This window comes from Eublepharis macularius, chromosome 3, assembly GCF_028583425.1.
Source record: "Eublepharis macularius isolate TG4126 chromosome 3, MPM_Emac_v1.0, whole genome shotgun sequence".
NCBI lineage: Eukaryota > Metazoa > Chordata > Lepidosauria > Squamata > Eublepharidae > Eublepharis > Eublepharis macularius.
The window spans coordinates 155,548,964-155,575,000 of NC_072792.1; the positions used below are offsets into that span (position 1 = coordinate 155,548,964).

The following is a 26,037-nucleotide window of genomic DNA, read 5'->3' on the forward strand; positions in this document are numbered from 1 at the left end:
TACAGATCAAAGTTGTTAAGCTAAAAAGCAATCCCATTACTATTGCTGATAATCAAGACAGTACGTATCAAAACTACAGAGGGGAGGAACTCAAAGCACTCCCAGCCAATAAAGCAAGCTATTTTTTCTTTGTGAATACAATGGCTGGAGTGCCTCTAGAACTGGAACCCTTGGTCCAATACAATTAAAACTTGGGTGGTCATTAGTTGACAGGCAGCACTCACTCCCCTGCAATTTTGGTGTAATTTCATTGAAAAACTGCCACACCAGCCCTCCCCCCAAAAGTCCCCAACAGGAAACAATTGCAAAGCTTAAGTTCTTGCCCTCTTTTGTGTGTGTGTGTGGGGGGGGGCAGGTGGAGACTTATTTCCCGATGAAAGCAGAAACCCTGTGGGGACTGTACTATTGGAACTCTTGGTCCAATTTACTTGAAACATCTGTGTCATCTTTAGCGGACATGCAGCACTCAATCCCCTTCAATTCTGATGCCACGTGGCTGAGAAACAGATACTCCAGCCCCTCCCTGAAAAAGTTCCCCACTGGCAATAAAAGAAAAGCTGTCAATCTCCTTCCTCATTTTGTTAAATCAACAGACCACAACAAGGAAGCACAGTTTTCTGAGGAAAGGTAAATTGCTATCATCAGTCACTGAAAGAGTAGGAAAATGAAATGAACATAGAGCTTTTGAATGCGCATTTTTGTCTCCAGATAAGAGTCAGTAGAAAGAACTGCAGCTGTGCTAAGAGGCATCTAATTCGGGGGTCTGTAAAATCAAACCCCTTGCTCCAATTATCTGGAAACTTAACGGGTCTTTAGATTAGAGGGAGGATTATGTTCTGTGGTAATCTGGTGCCATTATCTTTATAAACATCTGCCCCAGACCTTCTGAGATTCCCCATTTGAAGTAATAGTCCTGAAGCTCTGTAACGTGAAAAACCACATCGATTTGAACCCTGAGCCAGCAATGTCCTATACGAACATATGCAATTAGAGAATAACATATTTTTTCAGTAACTGATTTATCATTTGGATTTCAGGATTAAGTCAACATTTATACTGGCTGGATTGCATTCTTATCCAGCAGTTGAAGGAAATACAAACTAGTGGGATGTTGTGGTTTCAGAGCAGAATGTTTTCACATAAAGGGTCTTCCTCCCACTTAAGCTTCATGGCAGAGTGGGAGTTTCAACCTCAGTCTCTCAGTAGTCCAGTATTCTACCAGCAGATCCTAACATGCCCCGCAAACCACTCAGGTGAGGGCAAAGGGGGCAATTAAGACTAACGTTATTAGGGAGATACTACAGAAAGGAACAGAATGACGTTATAATATATCTACTATTTTATTACGTACGTTTTAATACTAGCCTTCCTCCAAAGAGCTCAGGGTGGCACACATTTTCCCCTCCACCACTTCATCCTCACAAGAGGCCTGTAAGCTAGGGGTCAGGCTGAGAGCCAGCGACCGGCCCAAGGTCATTCAGTGAGCTTCATGGCAGAGAGGGATTTCAGCCTGAGTTATTCAGGGCCCATTCCACATGGTCATTTTAGGGCAATTCAGATTCCATTCTGCTTCGCTCGATCTCCAGATTTCCACATGAGGAAAGGAGGCATGAGATGCGGATTCAACCTTTCCCTGGTTTTTCTCCGACTTTTTTTCATGTGCACATAAGGCAGCTTTTTTTTAAAGCCGTCACTGAGCCGCTGATGATACATCCTATGTGAGTGCAGAATTCTTAGTCTCTAACTGCTCCCCCCTCCCCTTTCCATCCCCTGGGCGCTGATTGGTTGGTCACCTGGCGGACACCACTCCATCCCCAGCTCTCCACATGCTCCCTATTTATTTTCTTTAAGCAAGGGAAGGACCATAATGCTGCATCGTCGTCTCTCAAACTGTGGCTCCAAATAGACACATCTCAACATGTCTGCAGATGCCAAATCACTTCAACACCATGCAGTGCAGAATGGGGGGACACCAAGCCAATTCAGCACCAATCCGCATAAATGCCCAGAAGCACCAGCAAAGTGGGCCATGCGGAATGGGGTCAGATCTTAGTCCAACACTCTTAACCCCGCTTGAGGGGAGAGCAGGTTATAAATATAATAAAATAAAAGCAGTATACCACATCTGCTCTCATTTCCAGTACTGTTTGCAGTTCTTGTCACTCCTCAAGACATAATAAACTGGAAAAGGAATGATGAAAGTGCTTGGAGGTTGGAGCATTTTCCCTGCCAAGAAAACCTGAAGAGTTTGGGGCTTTTTAGAGATGTGAGAAAATGAGAGGGGATTATGCAAGTAGACAGAATGAGACAGCTCATCTCTTAAAAAACTATTTTGATAAGAAATTATCTAATGAAAATGACTGGCAGCAGATTCAGGAAACTGAAGAATTTATCATGCAACACAGACTGCTTACAAGATGAGTTGACGTAGTCAATTAGATGGCTTTAAATGAAGGCTATACAAGATTCTGGAGGATAGGGTCTATCAGTGATTATTAAGTATAACTTTAACCATGTCTATGTTCACAGCCAATAAACTTCTGATTATGGCCAAGTGAGGGCAAATATCAGGGTATGACCAATTCCAAAGAGTTTTTGATTGGCTGCTACCAAAGATAGTGATGGCTTAGAATGGATCATTGCTCTGATATGGGAACACAATTCCTTACATCTTTGAAAGGTAAGCATACATTAAAATTTAAACTTAAAATTTCAAAAGTCACACCACTTATGTGATGGAGAAACACAACTTTGCAATGAGACATAATTTTGCTCTCACTGAGGCATTGCTTTTACTCAACCATGCAAGAGCAGCTACAGGTGAAAATCACTTCCCTTACCAGATAGAAAAGGCTTCATTTGAACACACACACAAGCTTATTGGCTAGACATTTAATAAAATCATAAGTTACACCATACCTAACATCTTCAGTAAAACTACCAAATATAAGCTTTGCACCTATTTCTAATCCCCATTATAGAACTACTTACCAAATCCCTGTGTAACACCCAGTTAGCATGTAGGTAATGAATACCATCTAGAATTTGATATAACAGCGATTTCACCATTCCCCGAGGTAACTGAACTGGCTTCTTGTTTGCTTTAGAAGCTCTGTGAAACTTTATAATATGCTGAAAAACAGAAAACAAGCATGCCTAATAAACCGAGATGCTAATATTTTGACACAGTGGTCCAAGTCAAAACCACCTCTGAATTCATTAACCAGTGGTACATTCCCTTGGGATTTAAACAAAGGCGTGTGCATAGTTCTCCCACTGCAAGAGTTATCTTTCTCTCTTTAGTGTAGGTATTGTATTCATGCTTAGTATAACAGCCAATTGTTTTTTATATTCTCATCGCAACGTTGTCCCCATGCATATTATATACTCTTCACATCCCCTCCCCCATTCAAAGGGTTGGTATCAAAGTTACATTTCTCTATTCATAGTTTAAAGACACCACCAGTATGAGATACACAAAGTGAGAGTCTCACCAGAACAATCAGGTATACAAATGAAATGTGATCGTTGTTCAGGATTTTCTGGGCTGCATTAAACATTTCCAATGGGAAAACTCAGAAATCAATGAGGGACCATTTCAATCTCCCTGGATAGTCAATAATTGTCTTAATTGTCTGCTTCAGTGCTTCAGCAGAAAAGTATTAACGAGGAAAATATAAAAGGGAAATTCCAAGGAGAAGCTTCTTTTGGAACTCAAATGCAAATATGATACTATCAAAGTTAGATTCAACTGGAATTTGGGATGGTTTAGTTTATTACGAAGAGTTGATTGTTCCTTCTTATAGGTTCATATATATTATTTGGATCCATCCTAATGTATCGGTTCATCAACAGCTGAGAGTGGTCCACAGCCACTCTGATCTGACTGTTTATGCTTTAGACTGGGCCTTCTGGGCTCTCTTTATAATAGCGGCCCCTAAAGCCACATTAGTCCCTAACATGACGATTCTATTTCTTGTAGCACTGGGTATGTGTCTCTCTGCCAACACTTCATACACTTGACAAAATCAGCTCTGGCTGACAAGTTTATGCCATACTTTTTTAAAGTGCCACAGATTTAATCTGGCATCAGCATACTAACACAGCTGCCTCTCTGAAATTTCCCATGTTTTTTTACAAAACGTTTAAATGCAAAGACCACTGCATGCTTCTAATGATACTGTTGATTTACTTCTTATAGCTGCCCTAGTCTCCCTTTTTGGCAATTCCCTCCTTTTGGGAGATGCATTCGGCCCCCAACTCCTATACGAGCACAGGCCTTTTATAGTGCTTGCTCCCACTTCGGAAAACCGCACTAGAAGTGATACACGGAGTTCCCTCTCCGACTAGGTTTAAAAAACTCTTAAGGCAGCCCCTATTCCAGCAGACTTATGGCAACTAATACCTTTTTGTTCAGGCCTCTGAAATGCTCTGACTTTCACTGTGTTCTTAACTGATTGGCTCACTAGCTCATTTTTTAGTTTTTTTTAGCAATTTTTTGCTATCACACTTGTCTTGGGAATTTTGTAGGCTGTTTGATGTACTGATATTTTATTTAACTGTTAGTTTTGATGTTTTATATTTATGGCTTTAATTTCTAAGTCATGTCATGCAAATAAGCAGAGGGACAGAAATTTTTCCTCTAAATAAACATAGGAATATGTACATCACAGTAGCAGCCCAAGGCTCAACAGATTTTTGTGGCTTAGTGGTAGAATATCTGCTTTGCATGCAAAAGGTACCAAGATCAATCCCTGGTGTCTCCAGTTAAAGGCAATAGGTGATGCGGAATACTTCTACCTAAGATCCTACAGACTGCCTGCCAGATAAGAGCAGACAATATTGACCTTGTGAGACCAATGGTCTAGATCAGTATAAGGCAGCTTCATGCACACTCAAATTTTAGAAATCTGAAAGGAGCACAACTGAAATACAATGTTTTGAAGCATAGTTTTAAACTTCTGCACAGACTGACAGCCTCGCCTACAGTCACTGATAGCAGCATCTATCACACATACTTCGAAGTTTATCCACCAAGGTTCACAGTGCCTGTACATTTCTAGATACAGAAAACACATTGTCCAAGGACATACACCGGATGTGCTGCCTAGCATTTCTCATTTACTTCTTCTGAACTATAAGTTAGAGCTGGACATCCAGAAATTTCATGCTGATACCTAAGACTTCGAAAGCTAAGATAGAAGTGTATCCAAAGACTCATTTTACAGATATTTGTGAACCTCATCGGGAGGGGCGATGCCTCAGTGGTAAAACATTTGTTTGGCATACAGAAGGTTCCAGATTTAATCCCTAGCATCTCCAGTTAAAATGGGGCTGGGAAGGAAGTGGCACCTGGGGCAATAAGACTTGCTGGCAGGACACTTGGGGAGAGAAGGTAGACCTCTACCATCAATTACACACTGCACAAACCAACTTTTTGACTAGTTTCTAACTTTCTCCAGTAAAAGACTAGCTTCTGGAGAGAGGAGTAATTTCTAGTATCTCTATTATGTTCTATTAATCCATATGCTCAAATTGTCATTGGAGCCAAGGGCACAATCAGTTGCCATGTCTGGAGAGCATAAGTACAGCTGCCATAATCAAGGACAAACATGCATTTTCAAAGAACAAAAAGTTAATGGAAGAGGACGCACTACAAAAAGTGGCTTGTACTTCCTTAGCCACTTCCTTTCATTGCAGTATGCCTCAGAGACAAGCACTTTGTTGCTGTACATGTTTTATCTATTGCTGAACAATTTATCCAATTACCTACAGTCTTTCTTACCCAGAGGTCATGTTCCGCATAATCAAAGAGAAGCCATACTTTTCTGTCCGCATGAGACAGAAACACCTTTTGCAGAGAAATAACATTTGGATGCTTGAGTTCTCGCAGCAGCTGCAAAACAAACGCTATCCATTAGAAAGATATCCATACAAACCAGAGATGAGAACTGACTTTTTTTATAATTTAAAGCCCTAAAAATAAGCATGTTTTGCAGAATTAATCTTTGAAGCTTTTAAATCCACAAGTAAAAGCAGCAGAGTTTCATTTTAATTAAGAAATTCTTTATAGACTTAAACTAGGCCAAATGCATTTCCCCTAGGATGCAAATAGTACTATTTAAGTTTAAATACTTATAATTAAAAAATCTTAAGTTTATATTCCAGGCATACTGCACTTCTCATATGAGAAAATCAAAACAGATTTTGTTCCCCTGAGCTCAAATGTATCTTTTTTTGAAATAAGGATAAGACTTCACAAACACATTTATTTATACCCTGCTTTTCTCCAAATGGGTCCCAAAGCGGCTTAAATAATTTTCTTCCTCCATTTTATTTTCATAGTAAACCAGAATGGTATGTTAGGCTAAGAGTGACTGACTGCTCCAAACACGCTTCAATGATTTTGAAATTGGGTCTCCCAGATCCTAGTCCAATACTCAAAACCGCTGTATTATAGCACAAGTCACAAAACAGGTCTTAACTTCCTGAATATTTTATGAAGCATGCATGCACAAACATACTCTTGCAAAGTTATTTCAGTGCCCAAAATACATATTCACATTGTAAGATATTTGGAATTGTTTGAAGCGTTACAGTCGTATGCATTTCCATTTGTATAACGCCACATAATTCTACAAAGATACTAGGTTTAGCCTAAGCTTAAATATAATGTTCTTTTGTACTGAACATAACCTTATCCTTTGCATTCAAACTAAAATGTTGCAGTTAAAGCATGTATATTGTAAAATAACTGAATGGCTAATATCACACTGCTTACATTTATCTACTTAATTCAACAGATTAAGAAATTCACCAATTTAAAAAAAAATGATCTTTCAGTAAAAATAACTGAACTGTGAGAACATCTTGAATTTTGAACTTTGTTCAATAGCAACCATGTTACTCTGAAGGTTGCTTAGGGTACAAGAGCTGGAAAGTGTGGTTTGCTGTTGCCACTCCCATCACACTCAGTTTTTCCTTCCCAAGTACAGAGAGGCTACTATCTTTTGCATACTTTTATGAAATGAAATCCTGCTCTCAAGTACATAGTATGGTGATCCCTGGTGGGATTTTCATGGCAAGAGACTAACAGAGGCGGCTTGCCACTGCCTGCCTCTGCAACTCTTCATTGGAGGTCTCCCATCCAATTACTAACCAATGCCGACTCTGCTTAGCTTCTCAGATCCAATGAGATCAGGCTCTCCTGGGCTATGCACATCAGGGTGGTACTTTTATATAGAATATAAATATATCATTGTTTATTCTTGGACATACACATATCTATATATGCTAGACAGATGTGCATACATAAGGACACCAATCACAGAACAGATATGTTTTACATTAAGCCATAAATTAAGCTGTATTCACTTCCAGAAAGATTCATTTTGGATTAACATTACTTACTGCTATTTCTCTGCAAGCAGACATAGAAATTCCAGTACCTTCTATTTGCTTTAGAGCATAATCTTTATCGTCTTTCCTATGAAAGAAGAAAACAAACATCAAGAAGTGTATTGTACAATCAAAGAAAGCAGTTGAGCATGGTTTAGAATTCTCTATCCACATTTCCCCCACAGAAGATTAGTACTGGGAATGGGGAGCAATGACAAGCAGGCAGGCCTTGACAACGTCTCTTTGGACCTAGGAGCCTGCTCAAAAATTAAGGAGTCCATACTCATACCAAATACAGTTTTTCGGTCATATTCAGCAAGTTTAATGTTGCCTCTAAGTTATAAATGGGGTTGCCAACTGACTTGGAGAAAAACGTTGTGTCCTTTTAATAGAATTTTAAAGGTATAGTCCCCTGTGCAAGCACCAAGTCATTACTGTCGCGTAGAGGGACATCACATCACGACGTTTTCTTGGCAGACTTGTTATGGGGTGGTTTGCCATTGCCTTCCCCAGTCATCTACACTTTACCCCCAGGAAACTGGGTACTCATTTTACCAACCTTGGGAGGATGGAAGGCTGAGTCAATCTTGAGCCGACTACTTGAACCTGGCTTCTGCCAGGATCAAACTCAGGTCATGAGCAGTATTGGGCTGCAGTACTGCAGCTTACCACACAGCGCCACAGGGCTCTTCTAATAGAAGATTAATGAGATGCTATTTTTCAGATGATGTTATTTACCTCCATGCCATAAAAAACTTCAGCAGTACATTTCCACACATTAAGCCTCTGTTAAAGGGACAGGGCATTTTTCTCTGTACCAGTTGGCCACCCTAAATTCAGCGAGTCAGGACCTACTCTAAGAGGTATAGAGGTAAGAACATCAGTTAGTTGCAGAGCCTTTACTGCAGCTGGCCAGCCAAGGCTCTGGAATGCCTTCCTGAATAAAGGGCAGAATTGCTTCTTCCTCTTTTTCTTTTAGATGGAGTGCAAATGTGTTGTGTATGTGAGGATGTTTTCCTGAAGAGGCACAGCCCAACCAGAACTAGGCCCATGTACACATTATTGGAATGAACCCCCCTTTTCCCAGTATTCCCCCACTTCCATCATCTCTCACTTCTGTCATCTTCCTTGTTTCAAATTTTACCCTGTAAGCTCCTTGGGGCAGGGGCTTGCCTTGTTTTTCATTTACTTTATTTTATTTCATTTATACTCTGCTTTTCCCACTGAGATTCAAGCTGGAATAAAAATATGGAGAACTATTCAACCAGGCGGCACAATGTACTTTTATTTCAAAAGTTCTCTGCACTTCTTTCCAGTGGTGTCCATATCAAACATCTGAAATGTATCTGTCAATAAATTTCTGAAGTATATATAGGCACAAAATGTCAACTTTATATAAATATGTAGTTCTTCTTTGTGACTTCTGTGCAGGCACACATTGGGACTTTGCACACGCATGCCAGCCACATAGATTTCCAGAGCTTTCTCGAAGAGTAGGAGCGTTCCTCCTACCATTGGCGTTTTCCCGCCAAAACATCACATGACCAGGAGGGGCGCTATTCTCTCTATTCTCTTTTTGCCACAACAGAAATAGGATCTCCAATTGCTGTTCTTTGACGCTGAGGAGAATTATTTCTTTTAAAAGTGTTTAACCCTCTACAGATGTTCTCGTGAAGAATACAACTACAGTTAAAGAAGAAAAGTTTCTGTCTTTCCCTGTTAGGCCACAAGTAGGGTTGCCAGGTCCCTATACCCTCCCAGTGGGAGGGAGGGGGAACTGGCACTTACCTCATGCCAGCAGTGAAGTCTTTTTCACACATGTGCAAAGTGCACGCCCACTCCAGCACCTGCGCAATGACGTCACTTCTGGAAGGGGCAGTTTAAGTACAAGACATTGCCTGACCAAAATGAAAAAAAAAATGGATGCCAGCCAGGTGAGAGCCTGAGAAAATATTTTAGAAGGGAGTCAGAGTACCTGACTGACTCATGGCTTCTCCATGTCCCAGAGAGATGCATAATTTAGGACAATGGTTATCCTAAGAAGCTCTCAACTAATACCATCCACACCTGGCCTCACATCCCCTCACCCATTTACCTTAATTAAGCAACAGTTAACACTATTCACCAAACTTGGTAGCTTTTCCTATCCGGTACTCCCAGGGTCATCAAGCATCATTTACACCTCCTATCCACCTCTGAAAAACCCATCAAGGTATCGTTTTGGGGATGAATATGTCGGGGAATATTTTGCCTTATATCTGGAGTCCCTAGCCATCAGGTTGTTTGTGTGTTCTGGGACCCATACATACACCCCCAAATCTGCTTGAGCCTTCTCAACACTGGTCATTTCACTGCTGCCTCCGCAGACCTTCATCTTCGAGATTGGTAATTATAGCCTTCCCCCAAATTACTTTCTCTCCTCTCCTCCCTGATTTTGTCTTAGTTAACCTTGTATGTGTTCTGTGTGCGATTGTAGGTTTGCCCTTTTATTTATTTCTGGCTGAACATTGGCTGGTTTATTGGTGATGAATCCCAGTTATCCCATCTTGCTCTTTTAAGCTAATTTCCCCCAACTAATTAGGAGACTGCCTATTTGAGTAGCAGTATTATTTCTGGTTTGTTTAAAATACACCACTTTACAGGGGAGGGGGCAAGATGGCGTCCTGAGCAGACACACCAGCGCGTCGCTCCTGCTTTTATCCGGCTTTAAGATAAGTGCCTGTACTGAACTTTGTGTTTTGATAAAGCCACAGTTTGTTTGGATTCTGCACCTTCATCACTTTACATTGGTTCACATTGAATCTCATTTGCCGTTTTAAAATCTGTTCCTCCATTTCTCTGTCCCCACTCCCACTAATGAAAAAAATTTCTTCCATCTTTGACTTCCCTGCCAAGCATAGCCAACTGCGTGCTTTCAGCTTTCTCCCAGCTACAGCAAGAAAAAGCAGAAGCTCCCAACAAAGGCAACAGAGAGCCAGAGCAGCCACTGAGCGTTATTTACAGCAGTCCTCATATCGTAACAACATATTAACTCTGTGCAACAGGTGGTACCTAACCCCACTCAAGCTACACTACATAAATCCTTCATACGACCTACAATGCTGGTGTGGCTGCAAACAAACAGGCTCTTTTTTCCACTGTTGGTGGAATTGCCCTTTGCTTTCACGTTACTGGAGCCTTATCTTCAACATGATTGGGAAAATAACTGGGTATGTCATTCAACCATGTCCTGAACTTGTTTTTCTTAATTTGTGGGGAAAGGAGGACATCCCCATAATCCGAAAAGATCTGATTTCAATTATGATCAGTGCGGCCAAAGCCATAATCACAAAATCATGGAAATCCAAAGTCCCACTCACAATACAGCTTTGGATTAATAAATTATGGGAATTTCTCACAATGGAGAAAATCACAGACTGCATCTCAGCCACTGAGAACCAGAACTTCCAATCCAATTTCTATGAGAAATGGTGGCCTTTTCTGGACTATATGGAAAAGCAAAATAAATACTTGAAGTCAATATCTGACAATCTCAAAGTTATAGCAATTTATTAAATTTTATGTTCTTTCGTTGTCTTTACTACATATATTGTAAATACTGCCAAGGCAATTGATACGCTGTCTTGAGCACATGTTTATATTCATACTGTTTATATACTTATATGGTTATTTATTTATTTTTTTACTATTGCATATTGTTAAAAAATTCAAAAATAACATTTTTTTAAAAAACTCTGTGCAAGAGGTTTTGCAGAGCATTCCTTTTAGGGGCCAACTTCCCCTTTCCTCATCCTCCTTTTAAACTCTGTAATAGAGTTCACAAGCTGAGGGCCACAGGAGCTTTAGGAGCTATAAGCAAACAGGCTGCAATGACCATAGAATCATAGAGTTGGAAGGGGCCATAGAGACCATCTAGTCCAACCCCCGGCCCAGTGCAGGATCAGCCTAAAGCATCTCTGACAAGTATTCATCCAGCCTCTTCTTGAAAACTGCCAGTGAAGGGGCGCTCACCACCTCCCTAGGCAGCTGATTCCACTTTTGAACTACTCTGACCGTGAAAAAGTTTTTCCTAATATCCAGCCGGTACCTTTGTGCATGTAGTTTTAGCCCATTGCTTCGCGTCCTACCCTCTGCTGCCAACTGGAACAACTCTTTGCCCTCCTCCAAATGACAGCCTTTCAAATATTTAAAGAGAGCAATCATGTCCCCCCTCAACCTCCTCTTCTCCAAACTAAACATTCCCAAGGCCCTCAGACTTTCCTCGTAGGGCTCAGTCTCCAGACCCCTGATCATTCTTGTCACTCTCCTCTGTACCCTCTTGATTTTGTCCACATCCTTTTTGAAGTGAGGCCTCCAGAACTGCACACAATACTCCAGGTGTGGCCTGACCAAGGCAGTATAGAGAGGGACTATGACCTCCTGCGATTTCGACACTATGGCCCCTTTGATACAACCCAGGATTGAATTAGCCTTTTTTGCCACCGCATCACACTGACTGCTCATATTCATTTTACAGTCCACTCTTACCCCAAGATCCCTTTCACATATACTACTGCCCAGAAGTGTATCCCCCATCCAGTATTTGTGCTTCTCATTTTTGTGGCCCAGATGTAATACTGTGCACTTTGTCTTTGTTGAATTGCATCCTATTCACAGCTGCCCACTTCTCCAGAGTATTCCGGTCTTGTTGAATTTTAATTCTATCTTCTTGGGTGTTTGCTACCGCTCCCAATTTGGTATCATCAGCAAATTTAATGAGCAGCCCTTCCACTCCATCCAGATCATTGATAAAAATATTGAAAAGTCCATGATGCCAGTATGCATGACAGCACATGCAAAGACAATTTCCTTTCACTTCCAATCATAACGTGACTCATATACAGCGACAGAGCATTTTCATCCCTAAGTATTGTTCTAAAACATTCAAGAATCTTATGGTACCTTAAAGACTAACCAGTTTTTGTTCTAGCATAAACCTTCAAGGACTAGAGCCCTCATCATCGGGGCATATAGTGAGTCAGTCCTACCTGCCTTTCCACTTGCATTTCTTCCATAGTAAGGGAGTAGCGCACACAATGTCATAAAAGCATAACCATGTTTTAGAGAAAAATCATCAAAAGCTCTGAAAATGACTGGGTTTATCTATCACAAAGGCAAATGTGAGGAACTACAAAATGGTGAGAAACTACTAAATCATAGAGCAGGCCATGAAAATCCATTGCAGCTTGGCAAAAACAATAACTATGAGGTTCTGTAATATGCAGAAATCTTTCTTTATCAAAATATTATTCAAGAAGTTTGCTACAGCTAGATACAGGCTGTCACTTCAAGGATCTATTATAATAGAATGCTGTTGGACGCAAGATGAGAAATGATAAAAAAACAGGAATAAAACTAGAGTTACCAAGCAGGGAAGGTATGAGATTAAGAATGTGCTAATGGAAACACCGGAGACAAGAGATATTGTTAAGGGGAAAGCCACAGAAAAAAACAACTATAAGAAGATAAGCAGGAAGAAACAGAGCATACAACACAAGAAAATTTAATACCCATTACTCCTTACCACTTTTTATTCATTATAAGGGGAATCTTAGTGTTGATTTTGCACATGCATGCTTGTGCATGCAATTAGCAGTTCTAATCTGTCACCACAAATGACTGTACAGAAACAGCCAGTAGATATTAACTTTTCCGATGGCAATTAAGTCCAGTATTCAAACCCGCAACCGAATGAGCTCATGCACATTAAAGGCCAAGGAAGAGAAGTAAATGCTGAAACAGAAGATGATCAAGGGCTTTACAAACTGGGGAAGAGGGGCTGAGAGATAATAATAAACCTGAGAGATAATAATAAATGGCATGGAGAACAGAAATCACAGCACAACCCTGTTAAGAGTTACTCTGATTTAAGCCCTCCTAACTTGGTGTAGTATCATTCCAGAGAGACAGTCTGTCACAACGCCTTTAAAGGCTGACATCATTTATATCTGGTAGGTAATTGTGTTGCGTCTCCAGCAGAAGAGCAAGATTCAAGTTCAGTAGCACCTTAAACCGGATTTCCAGGGTACGAGCTTGGGTCAGAGCTCCCCTCTTCAGATACTTTCAAATGTGGATGTACCTAGGATTTTATTCAAGCAGAAGGTAGGAGCAGTATCTAAACTAATGAATTAGTGCCCAGAGTTGCTAAGGCCTGCGAACAGGTACAGAAAAAATGAAACACACACACACGCACGCACGCATGCACACACACACGCGCGCGTGTGCATGCGCGCTGTTAGAAATATTCCCTGCTGATACATTAAAATATGACCTTTGCATCTCATGTTCATTAGATTAACCCTTTGCTTGTTTTATATACATTTAAGCTGATCACCGAAGAACTTATAGATCACATGTGATTAGCATCTGCAATTTTATTTTAACAGCACAAACACCTCCATAAGGCACAGATCACATGCTCCCTCAAAAGTTTAATTTGTATATCATGCTTATGAGCATGAATATTGGCCACAGCCCTCCAACATGTTAAACACAGGGGAAGAAGAATCTATATAAATTAGAACTGAAACATTCATGCTTGCATATACAAAGGCATACAGTGTTGTGTCTGTGAAACAACTGGGATCCCACTGTGAAATACACAACCATGGCATCAAGGAGACTAAATTAAATATAAAATTGTAAAAGATAAATCTACAGGACTAAAATAAATCCTATGACTCAAGGCAAGTTATATGCCTTCCCACTGCAGAAACAAATTGATTAGAAGCTACTGATTAGAAGCTACTACCTTGGCTTCAGGACAATAGACTTCCTTCAAATAGAAGCAGCATTATGTGCTAAGTAGAGAGGAATAAGTAGTATTGGTTCCCCAAAAGCCACTTAATGTTTCTGTAACATGACATTACTCCAGATTAGCTACTTAAAATAACTGGCATAAGCAGATCTTTGATAGTATCTGAAAAACTTCTTGTCCTAAAAGTTTGTCTTTTTGCATCACAGCGCATGGCATAAGAGACCCAAACCATATGATCTTCCATGATGACTATGGACTCATACAGCAGCTTAACATGCTAACATCTTGCTGTTTCTGCACTAGGAGCAGAGAATGCATCCTAAACACATTAAGCAAGACCCATTTGGAGGGGTAATGTTCGTAAACAAAGATATTATTCCTGACTGAAAGATGTTCTTTGTACACATTCTCAGGTATCTTCGAGAATACCTAGCATTGTACATCTACCTGCCTTTCAATGTAGCTTGGACCTCCATGGAAATCTCTGCTGACAGAAAGGACTTCTATCATCTGACTTGTATTCTGCCTCCTCCCTCTTTGCAGTGCAAAAATGTCTCCACCCTGTACTGCTGCTGTTGGGGTACAATGGACTCCCAGAAGAGTTATCAGGAGGTCTGAGGAGGAGTCAGCAAAACTCAACCACTGTTTCAGATAGCAAACTTGTATCTTCTTTTCCTGCTACTTTTTAAGAACTTTGTGGCAATGCATCTTGACAAACAAATGCAAACACCTCGTATTTTCAAACAAATATTCTGAATCACAAGTACAACAAATCACTTTTCTTTCAGTGTCTGTCAAGTGCTGTGTCCTTTAAGGACTGGGTCTTTCAAGCTTGGAGACAGTGCAATCCTAAGAGTGCTTTTCTTCGAGTAAGCCCCATTGAACTGACCCAAACAGAATTCTGAGTAGACCTGTTTAGGATTGGCCCAGCAAACATTAGAACTGTCTCATCCTTCTTTGTTATCCTACAGTAGTGCTGTGGTCTGGATTTGCTGAACTATATAATACCTTCTGGGTCAAGTGGATCCACTCTTAGACATCCTGGATTGCTCGCTATGGCCATCTGTATTTATTTTGCACATTTCTATGCTGTCCCTCTCCAGAATGAAGCTGTCCAACACCTTTTACAATATAAGTAAAATATAAAACCAATAAAACCATCAAGATCCGCAACAATGAAATTAGAAGGATCAACTGGCAAATATCAGTAGAAACAAACAAGATAATATAAAGGCAAAAGGTGTGAGATTTGCAGAGAATAAAATTCTAAGAAGTTTCCTGGAAAAATTTCCAATGCCGTAGGTAGAGCATGATTCAATTTAGCACATTTATTCAGTGTTAATTTTCTGCCCCAACAGCAACAAGTAGTTGAAATGAAATACTTAACTGAGGGAAAAATCTGTGTTTAAATGTTATATTCAAGCAAATTCAAAGCTTTATTTGGAAATTATTTTTATTGGAATAATTCTTATATAAATCTAAAGATGCTTAAGATCCTACACCTTTGCTCCACTTGTGTTTCTTTCAGCTGCTGCAGAGACGGCTTCCTCTTACAATATTGCCCCCCCTTTATGTGAAGATTTTATAGAAAAAAATAACACTAAGTATTCAGAGGAAATTTTTACAGTAATCAATTATATTCTTATTCTGTATTACAGCAGAGTAAATTTTGAATTCAGAACTGGGGAATTATTGGTAACAATATAGGGATGTTCCCCATGTTTTACACATTTAATTCTGAATTTGGGGGGTTTTTTTTGGTATTTTAAATTATTCCTGTGTCATACCTAGAATGGTTACATTGAGTCAGTACAATACACGTATTTTAAACTTGATAGCTGATGTTTTTGCAAAGTTTAGCACAATAATGCTATATGTGAAGGGCAATGGTAATGAATGGTTGAGTGTCCTCCCAAGGAAACAGCACAGCATGGTGGCATTCAGGGCACAGAGGACTCCACTCTGAATAACACAGCCTTTTGTAGATGCACTGGTATCTATCTACAGAGCATCACAAGCAAAGGAGGAACTTACACATTGCTGACTATGTCAATAGCTTGTGTCTTTTGGAAATTTACCTTTTTAAGCAACAATGGATCCTGGTCATGTGAACATAGTCTATTAGATTAATGAGATATCTGCTGCATATTTTAACAAGTCACTGAAACCTTAAGGACTAGAGATGGGCCCAAACCGAAATACGAACCAAAGTTCAGCACGAACCAGGCAAGTTAATGGTTCACGAACCAGTGGTTCGTCAGATCCCATTTCTGATGAGCTGCCACGAACTTTAGGCTGGTTCGTTTGGTTCATTTTTTGGCTCGTCACTGTAGACAGCCTGGCGCAGATCAATCAGTTTCCTAGGAAACAGGGGATAGACTTCCTGCAGACCTTCTGCTGACCCAGAAGTGGCCTTTTGCTGGCCCGGATGTGACATTTTCACGAACCAAACGAACCAGTTCATGAACTGGGGCAGGTTCGTGAAAGATCGTGGGTCATGAAATGAATGAATGAATGTATTTGCGGTGAGAGACCATAACAATGACAATACATCCTTATCGCCATGAAATGCGACGAGCCGTGAACCGCATGGTTCAATTTTTTTCCAGTTTCTGCCCATCTCTATTAAGGGTCCTTCTCCATAACAGTCAAGATTCCCAGGATTTCAAATCAGTTACCAAAATCTTGGCTTCACAGGAATCCCATACATATAGAATAGTAGAAGACTACCATCTTGGAATCTAAACAGCTTCACAGAATAGTTCATATCACAGAAAGATGCTGACGTTTTTAATTGTGTAGGAATAATTTAGGGACCGCCCTGGAATAAAACATTAAACAGAAGAAATCCTTCACTGATTCGTGGGAACTTGTTAGAAAGAATAACTCTGTTAATAGCTCAACAGAACTTCCACGTTCAAAAGCATTAACCTTCTGAATACCAATCTTAGGGGACACAAGAAAGGGTTTTGCTTCCATTCCCTGTTTTTAGGACTTGTGGGGTCATCTGGTTAGATACTCTTCGATTCTACTGGGAAAGAAAGCCCCATCTCAGAAGATAAATCCCATCTCTACTTGCAATTAATCTTGAGACCTGCTCAAAATGTTTACATGTTATAAGAGACTCAGTATTTTTGAGCAGCACAGTAAATATACAGTTAATGAAAAATACACAAATACAAAGTCTTAGAACAGGCTGTTAAGAGTATATTACTTCTTGTACTGCATTGTGATAATTCTTAGAAAGTTAAATTAGTCTTGTTTGCAAAATCTATGCATATCTGATCTAGTCTCTCAACCATAAAGCCCTTCTTTACCTTATAAAAATGTGATCAAAGATAAGCTGAGTTGTAACACTAGAAGCTGTTCTCAGGATGTGGTCACAAAGCATGATACATCTTCCACCTGCCACTATGCTACCTTTACAAAGTACAACTTCCTCCACATCAACTTTCAAATGAAGCAAGCCCCTATGGTTTTAAAAATATATCTCAACAAATCTGATCAGAAACAGGAGTCTCATAAATTGTGCATTTTAATGCTTGAGAAAACAAAAACTGTTAAGTAAGCATTTTACTCAGCAATGCAAAGTTCTCCTGCATAGAAGTCTGATTTTTTTAAAAAAACTTTTGAAACTTTAGTCACTGACTAAAAGTTCAAGGAAGTGGGGGGTTTGCCTCTTCTATTTGACAGATAGAGACTATACTTCATAGTATCTTTATTTTTTGGCAATAATATAAATTGATATAGTCACTCTTCAACAAAAATTGGTGTTCTGATCCAGCAAGATATTTAGCCCAGTTGTCATTAACTGAGTCCTCTGAAAAGGATGGAACTGTTAATCAGAACAGGAGGAAGTTTCAACAACAGAAGCTCTCACTGTAATTCACTAAATGCTGAAAGTATTTTGTTTCGACTACATCACCAACTGTACTCCATTTACAACTCAAAGGGACATAATATTTGTACTCAATTCTATTCAATGGGCTTAGTAGAAAAGCATTCCTAGAATTGCTGGGTAATTTAAGAAAGATTTTAGGCCAGGTTAAATAAATATACACACAAACAGTTGCTTAATGTTGAACCTTTCAGTATATTCAACAAAAGACTGAATATAGCATAAAATATAAAACATTTAAGCTGCATGCTAGGTTGAATAGTGCCAGTGATTACTGAGGAAAGCTTACTGTTATTCCATGTTTTTTTTTTTTTGTTATTCTATGTTTAGTGTTTTTTTAAGCCAGGATCACATTTTTAGAACTAGACTGATATTGTTGGTTAATGTTACAGTAGACTATTTGTTTAGCACAGCAGAACTGTTGGTTAATGTTATAATAGACTACTTGTTTAGCACAGAGAATCTTACTGGAACTCTCATCAGCTGAAGACTATTATTTAGATAGCGTTTTCATCATTAGAGTAGGTGCTTCTCAACACTAGCAGAATATTTTGCCTTTATAGATTAATATTCTTATTTTTCCTAATGTACTGTTTTGAACAACCTCATCTGTTGTTTCCATGCTGGGAGATAAAAAAGAACTTTAAAATATTCCAAGAACAATTCCACAAAAAAGAGAGCAGTTTTTCCAGTACCACTTTCTGGAACTACCCTGTGAAATCTTTCAAGGTGCTACTAACCTTTAAGGCCCTTAATGGTCTGGGACCCTCATACCTATGCAATCCCACATCTCCCATTATAACCCTAAGTGTCCTCTTCGGTCATCTTCTCAGATCCTCTTGAAGATGCCTTGCTCCAGGACAGCCCAGTCAATTGTCACAAGGGGAAGGGCCTTCTCAGCTGCAGCACTCTCTGATGACACCTGGGCTCTTTCTGATTTGTTGAGTTTCAACAGGACATGCAAGGCCGAATTGTTCAGGTGGGCTTTTGGAAGTTAACTATATGCTTTTGAGCTAGTCTTGACAGTGGTATGGTGCTGAGCCATGTATCTTAATATTTCAATTTAATTTTATTGATATTATCTGTTCTCATGCTGCTTTCAAGTTAACTTGCTATATGTTAAAAGCTGTAAGTCAACTGAAGAACCTAGGGTGAGTGGCAAGTAATCTAATAATAAATAAACAGCAAAGCCAGTACATTTTATTTACTTCATTTAAATGCCACCTTTCTACTCAATGAGGACCACAAGTAGCTTACATTGTTCACCTGTCCTCCATTTTATTCTCACAACAAACTTGTGAGGAAGATTAGGTTGAGTGTGACTGTCCCAAGGTTACCAAGCAAACCACCACTGAGCAGGTACTCAAACCTGGATCGCCCAAATAGTAACAAACTCTATTACACCACACTGGCACTAACTACAGTGCAGTGCCTACTTCTAATTCCCACTAAAAGCCCAGAATACCATCAGCAATGGTTCTGAAAAGCATTTTGCAATGAAGGTTGAAGATTCTCACTAGAATTACCCAAATCAGAGCACAGAGGCAAATATGAATTTGTCCTGCTAAAAATCCATCTTTCCTAAAAATATACAGATAGGTGCAGCTATTCTAAGAAGAACTGACATAAATTACATAAATACACTGAAGCATACATGGCATTTCTAAACTTGGAACCTAGTTAACTTGTCCAGTTATGGATTACAGCACAAACTCCATATTCATTCCACATACTCTTTTTGCACAGCGGAGGTTTTTTTAATGATGGTCTTAGCCTCATTCATGACAGCAACTAGTATGCTTTGTAGACAGAAAAGGAAATCAAGGCAAGTAAATTATGGAAGTGCTAAGTGGGTGGAGGGTTTCAGAAGCACTAAATGAACACACTAGAGGCAATATGTGGCAGCAAACTCCACAACCACCTACCCAGAAAAGAACTCAACCCTTTAATTAACAAGCCCTGGTCAAGGTCAACTTTCATCAGGCGAGACACTTTTCCTTTATCACCACCCCTGCCCCCATCACTTGGAGGTATTCAGGGCAGCCTAGATAAATTAACTTTTGAACAAAGGCACCCAACTGGGCAGTCTAGCAATGATTAAAATCTTACAAGATGAAACTTTATATTCTGAATAGAAGCGACCCTCCCTGGAAAATAAGCTCATTTGCACGTACACTGAGAGGTTTAAGTGTATGGGTCAATTGGGGAGGGGTCATGGCTCAGCGGCAGAGCATCTCCTTTGTATGAAGAAGGTCTTGGGTTCCCTAGCATCTCCAGTTAAAAAGACTAGATGCTAGGAAGGGCCTCCCCCAGAGACCCTGGAAAGCCTGTGTCAGTCGGAATAGACAATATTGACCTTGACAGACCAGGAGTTTGACTCAGAATGAGTTCAATTTACAGATGACAAAGCTATCACCTGTCAGAAAATCAAAATAGTCTTTGAAGCATTAGTGACAACTCCCTGAAGTAAGAGGGTAATGAGTTGAACCCATCAAAAAAGCTACTTTTATGGTTCATTTTTAAAAAGTTAACACAAAACAAGCATCAAGATTCTCTTATACAAGTCCCACTGTAGGACATAGAAAGACATTTGCAACATACAATACAAAGCAGGTACAGGGCAAGTCTGGTAACAAAAATAGGGGTAAGCATGCCTTTCCTAGAAAGGGAAAAGGATTAGGTCTCTTCATCTTAGAAAAAGTAAATACAAGAGGAAGATAAATATGAATGGTTTACAGAGTGAAAAAAGTTTACTAACTTGCATAGCACTATCGAATGTATGACAGGCAGACGTGCAAAACATCTGCAAGGAATAGGAGGGAGCACTTGTTGCACACAACTGAAATTTCAAATGCTACCAGAGACAGTTCGAAAGGTTTCACAAACACCTTAATATCTATTGATATATTAATGGCCAGATATATTAATTACCATTGCCAGAATACTTTAATAATATATCTTCTGGTACCATTAAATGGTTCAAGTTATTAGAATGCTTGAAGAACAGTAGTGCTCTGAGTAGCCTCCAGTTGTCTGAGACAAAATCCAATCAGCTATAACAACGAACTTGATGGGCTATTGATCTGAACTCAAGTAGTGTTCTTACAGCAGCCACTAAAACATGCTAGTTTCATGGATGTTGCAGAAGTTACTGAACTAGCCTGCTTCTCGTGAAGGGGATGAAACCATAATATTTATGTAATAGGTTTATGGCAGGGGTAATCAACCTTTTTCTGTCGAAGTGCACTGACCTGCAAAGATGCTGGCATGCCAATACACGAAAAGGAGAAATAAGGATTGTGCTTGGCCAGACAGAGAATAAGCAAATCCAAAGCAGTACTACTAACCGCTAGGTGGCCTTGGAACTGGCAGGTCGTTACCTGTGTCATGAAGATGATGACAAATGTAAGCCACACCCATCTCCCACGCACTTGTCCTAGTGGAAGTGACAAGTAAGATGACATGGCACACTGCTATGTGTCAAGGGGTTCCCTACCCCCGGTTTATGGCTTAAATACTGGGGTGACCTTATGCAAACGTATTTTGATGTTTTGCACAAGTAATTGCATCGAGAGCTACTGTCTATCATTTCTTAACCAACAATTTAAGGTAAATTGATTCAATTTTTGTGACCTTTCAAGAGTATTTTTTCACTCCAACTCAGAAGGGCCATAGATAAACAAGCGAAACACGAGGAATTTTAGTTCAGCTTTTGGTACAGCTCCCTAAAAGAGCTAGGGAGGCAGGACTGGGAAAGATTTCTGTCAGTCAGAATCAACAGTACAGGAAATGGTCTAACAGTATACGGCAGTTTAATATGCTTTCTGTTAAAGTTTAAGCTCTTTGTTATTATGGGATAACAGGACAGGTAAGTAATTGGTTCAAAATCATTGGGAGTAGGTAGTTAAGAAATAGTTCACAAAAAGAGAGATGAGCAATCACTCTTCCCGCAATAAATTATGGAAAAGTTTAAATTCCAGTTGTTCTGAATTTTCAATACTGAGCGATGTATTTTTATAAATAGATAGGAAAAGGAGATAACCTACTCTTTCACCTACCTTTGAGTTTTGCTGGTTTGCATAAGCATAACTTAACTAAGAAAGCTCTCTAAGCTCTCAATACAAGAAACATAACAGCAAGTGAAATTCATTGCAGACCTGTAAAGGCAAATGACCATTCATACTTACTCCTAAATATATCTGAGGTGTTCAAATATTGACTGAGAGGACAACTATACCAGCATATCAAAGTACAGTAATCCAAGCTACCTCAGGACAATGTACTCAGTACTCACTGACGTTACACAACTGCGGTTCCGAACTCCCGTACTCATACACTCCAAAACAGGATCACACTACTATGGAAGAAAAAACCAACAGGAGTAGCACATGTCTGTGTGAAAGGGAAGAGTGACAGGGAGAATAAAGCCAGCTATGCTGAAGCAACCCAACATAACTCTAGTATGGTAGGTATTTAATAAGAGCTACAAACAAGAAGTGACAAAAAACCCATACATAACTACTCTACTTTTATTTGCAGTCGCTGTACCAGCATACATATGTACAAGATGGCATTCTGAACTTCAAAAAGCTAAGGATTTAATGTTGTTACGTCTTTTTTTTACACCAATGAACAATGCTTTCAAAAGTCTTACAGGCAAAAATGGAAAAAAGTGTGTTAGTGAGTAATCTACATGAGAGTAAAGAGATCCTGAAGAACTTGTAAGAAAGTATACAATAGAAGAACCTGAAATGCATACAACTATGCAACAATATAACACTCAATAAGTCGAACATATTAAAATGGATGGAGCTACAAGAGAGACCAATATATAGCTTTGGGTTTGTTTCCCAGTCAGTGGTATCTTTATAGATTCAACTAGAAACTCTACTACCAAATGTTCAAACTGTTAAATACTAGAGATTTAAGAAGATTAATAAAAACAGGATAGTAAGCTCAAAATTTACAGTTAAAGCCAAGAGACCTTTTCATCTATAACTGAATAATTTGAATTGAATCTAATTGAATAACTGAAATTTACAAACTTTGTTTAAAGTGGCAAAATATTAGAACTGTTAAGTTATTTAAAATCAAAAACATTGATGTGTTTTATGCTGACGGCGGTGATAAATGCTTAAAAGCTATCCCTTTTAACATGCAGTTGCCTTGGACACGCAATACAAAAGTAACTACCTGCCATTTCTCTCTAATAATTCAAATGTATATTCTTTTTCACTGAAACATACTTTTTGACCATTATTTTTAGCTGAACAGAAAAAGGAAACTACACTGTTTAGAACACAAAACAGATCCCAGGTTTGCACAAACCTGTAACCTAAAGTCCATGATGCCAGTATGCATGACAGCACATGCAAAGACAATTTCCTTTCACTTCCAATCATAAAGTGACTCATATACAGCGACAGAGCATTTTCATCCCTAGGTATTGTTCTAAAACATTCAAGAGTCTTATGGTACCTTAAAGACTAACCAGTTTTTGTTCTAGCATAAACCTTCAAGGACTACAGCCCTCATCATCGGGGCATATAGTGAGTCAGTCCTACCTGCCTTTCCACTTGCATTTCTTCCATAGTAAGGGAGTAGCGCACACAATGTCATAAAAGCATAACCATGTTTTAGAGAAAAATCATCAAAAGCTCTGAAAATGACTGGGTATATCTATCACAAAGGCAAATGTGAGGAACTACAAAATGGTGAGAAACTACTAAATCATAGAGCAGGCCATGAAAATCCATTGCAGCTTGGCAAAAACAATAACCATGAGGTTCTGTAATATGCAGAAATCTTCCTTTATCAAAATATTATTCAAGAAGTTTGCTACAGCTGGATACAGGCTGTCACTTCAAGGATCTATTATAATAGAATGCTGTTGGATGCAAGATGAGAAATGATAAAAAAAACAGGAATAAAACTAGAGTTACCAAGCAGGGAAGGTATGAGATTAACAATGTGCTAATGGAAACACCGGAGACAAGAGATATTGTTAAGGGGAAAGCCACAGAAAAAAACAACTGTAAGAAGATAAGCAGGAAGAAACAGAGCATACAACACAAGATAATTTAATACCCATTACTCCTTACCACTTTTTATTCATTATAAGGGGAATCTTAGTGTTGATTTTGCACATGCATGCTTGTGCATGCAATTAGCAGTTCTAATCTGTCACCACAAATGACTGTACAGAAACAGCCAGTAGATATTAACTTTTCCGATGGCAATTAAGTCCAGTATTCAAACCCGCAACCGAATGAGCTCATGCACATTAAAGGCCAAGGAAGAGAAGTAAAATGCTGAAACAGAAGATGATCAAGGGCTTTACAAACCGGGGAAGAGGGGCTGAGAGATAATAATAAACCTATGGCATGGAGAACAGAAATCACAGCACAACCCTGTTAAGAGTTACTCTGATTTAAGCCCTCCTAACTTGGTGTAGTATCATTCCAGAGAGACAGTCTGTCACAACGCCTTTAAAGGCTGACATCATTTATATCTGGTAGGTAATTGTGTTGCGTCTCCAGCAGAAGAGCAAGATTCAAGTTCAGTAGCACCTTAAACCAGATTTCCAGGGTATGAGCTTGGGTCAGAGCTCCCCTCTTCAGATACTTTCAAATATGGATGTACCTAGGATTTTATTCAGGCAGAAGGTAGGAGCAGTATCTGAACTAAAGGCGTAAGGTATAATATTAGCTTTGCCTCTCAAAAGCCCCGGAAATCTAGTTGATCTCCAAGGTGCTCATTTCACCAGATAGCTGCCTTTGAAGTCAAGTCTTCTAAGGTGCCACTGGGCTCCAGTTTTTATTTGGTGCGGGAGCGCGCAGTTCGTTTCCAAAGCAGAAGGCACCTGGCAGACAAACGCAGAAGTCACACAAAGAGCGTGTTTAAAGTAAGAGTCAGAGACGAGGCTGGGCTAGGGAGGTGGGGCCGGAGACGGCCCCTAACTTTCCCCGGGTCCTGGAAAGCGCTCGAGCGCCATACGCCCACCCGCGACGAGCGGCGTCGAGGCAGGCAGCGTGGCAGGCAAGGAAGCCCGGAGGGGGGAGGTAACGCCGCTGGGGAGCGGGCGAGGCGACCACTGCGGTCACTGAGGCTTCCTGCCTGCCTGCCGGCCAACCCTCCGCACCCCCCCCCCCGGATCCCTCGCTCCCTCACTCACCCGTCTTTCCGCTTGGCCTTGTAGACGTGCCCGTAGGTGCCCCTGCCCACCTTGCAGCCCTCGTACTCGAAAAGGTCCTCCACGCGCTCGCGCTCCCCGGTCAGCTTCACCTTGAAGTCATAGTCCATCTTCATTCAGCAGCGCCGCCGCCCTCACACGACACCCGCCCTGCGGAGCCCCCGCCCGCCGCCACCGCAGGCACCAGGGAGGACGACGAGGAGGCCCCGCAGCCGCGGCGCCGACCATCCAGGTGGGGCCGGGCCAGGCGAGGGGGGGGAGGGAGGGAGGGCGGCTGCCGCGCGCGGGGACTGTGGAGAGGGTCGCCGCCTCCTTCTCCTGCCTTCTCCTCTTCGCCGGCTAAAGAGCCCCGCCGCACAACAGCCGGTGTCTCGGAATACGGCAGCCGCGCCTGACCACGCTGCTGCAAAAAGAGAGCGTCGCAAAAACTACCCCCCCCCCCTTACAGCCTTCGCTCTTTCTCTGGATCTCTCCCTCAGTACTAGAGAGCGCGCGCACCACGTGGAATCCTGCCGGCTCTCAGGCTACGCCTCCCATCATGCACTGCTCAGCAGAGGCCAAATGGAAGATTGGGAAACGTAGTCCGAGTTTAAGAGGAAAAGCGTTCCTGAGGGTTCTCCCCAAGAGCATTTTGGGAGTCGTAGTCATACGGCTGAGGCACGCTCCTGGCCGATGCATGACGGGAGCTGACGTTTGGGCAAGGGAGAGGGGCTGAGTGTTTCCTGGTTGTTGCGGGGAGGCGGTTTCGAACCT

The 26,037-nt window shown here is 40.5% G+C and overlaps 1 protein-coding gene across 2 annotated transcripts in view; it reads right to left on the reverse strand.

The window, feature by feature from the left end:
* CDK8 (cyclin dependent kinase 8) overlaps nucleotides 1-25,653 on the reverse strand; it is a 56,317-nt gene extending 30,664 nt beyond the window's left edge. For both annotated transcript variants that reach the window (XM_054974768.1, XM_054974767.1), the window contains exons 1-4: nucleotides 25,267-25,653; nucleotides 7,411-7,486; nucleotides 5,786-5,896; nucleotides 2,992-3,132 (exon numbers count right to left, since the gene is read on the reverse strand). In XM_054974768.1, coding sequence (XP_054830743.1) covers nucleotides 2,992-3,132; nucleotides 5,786-5,896; nucleotides 7,411-7,486; nucleotides 25,267-25,400 — 462 coding nt within the window. In that variant the 5' untranslated portion in view covers nucleotides 25,401-25,653. The remainder of the gene's footprint in view (nucleotides 1-2,991; nucleotides 3,133-5,785; nucleotides 5,897-7,410; nucleotides 7,487-25,266) is intronic.
* Nucleotides 25,654-26,037: the final 384 nt, after the last annotated feature.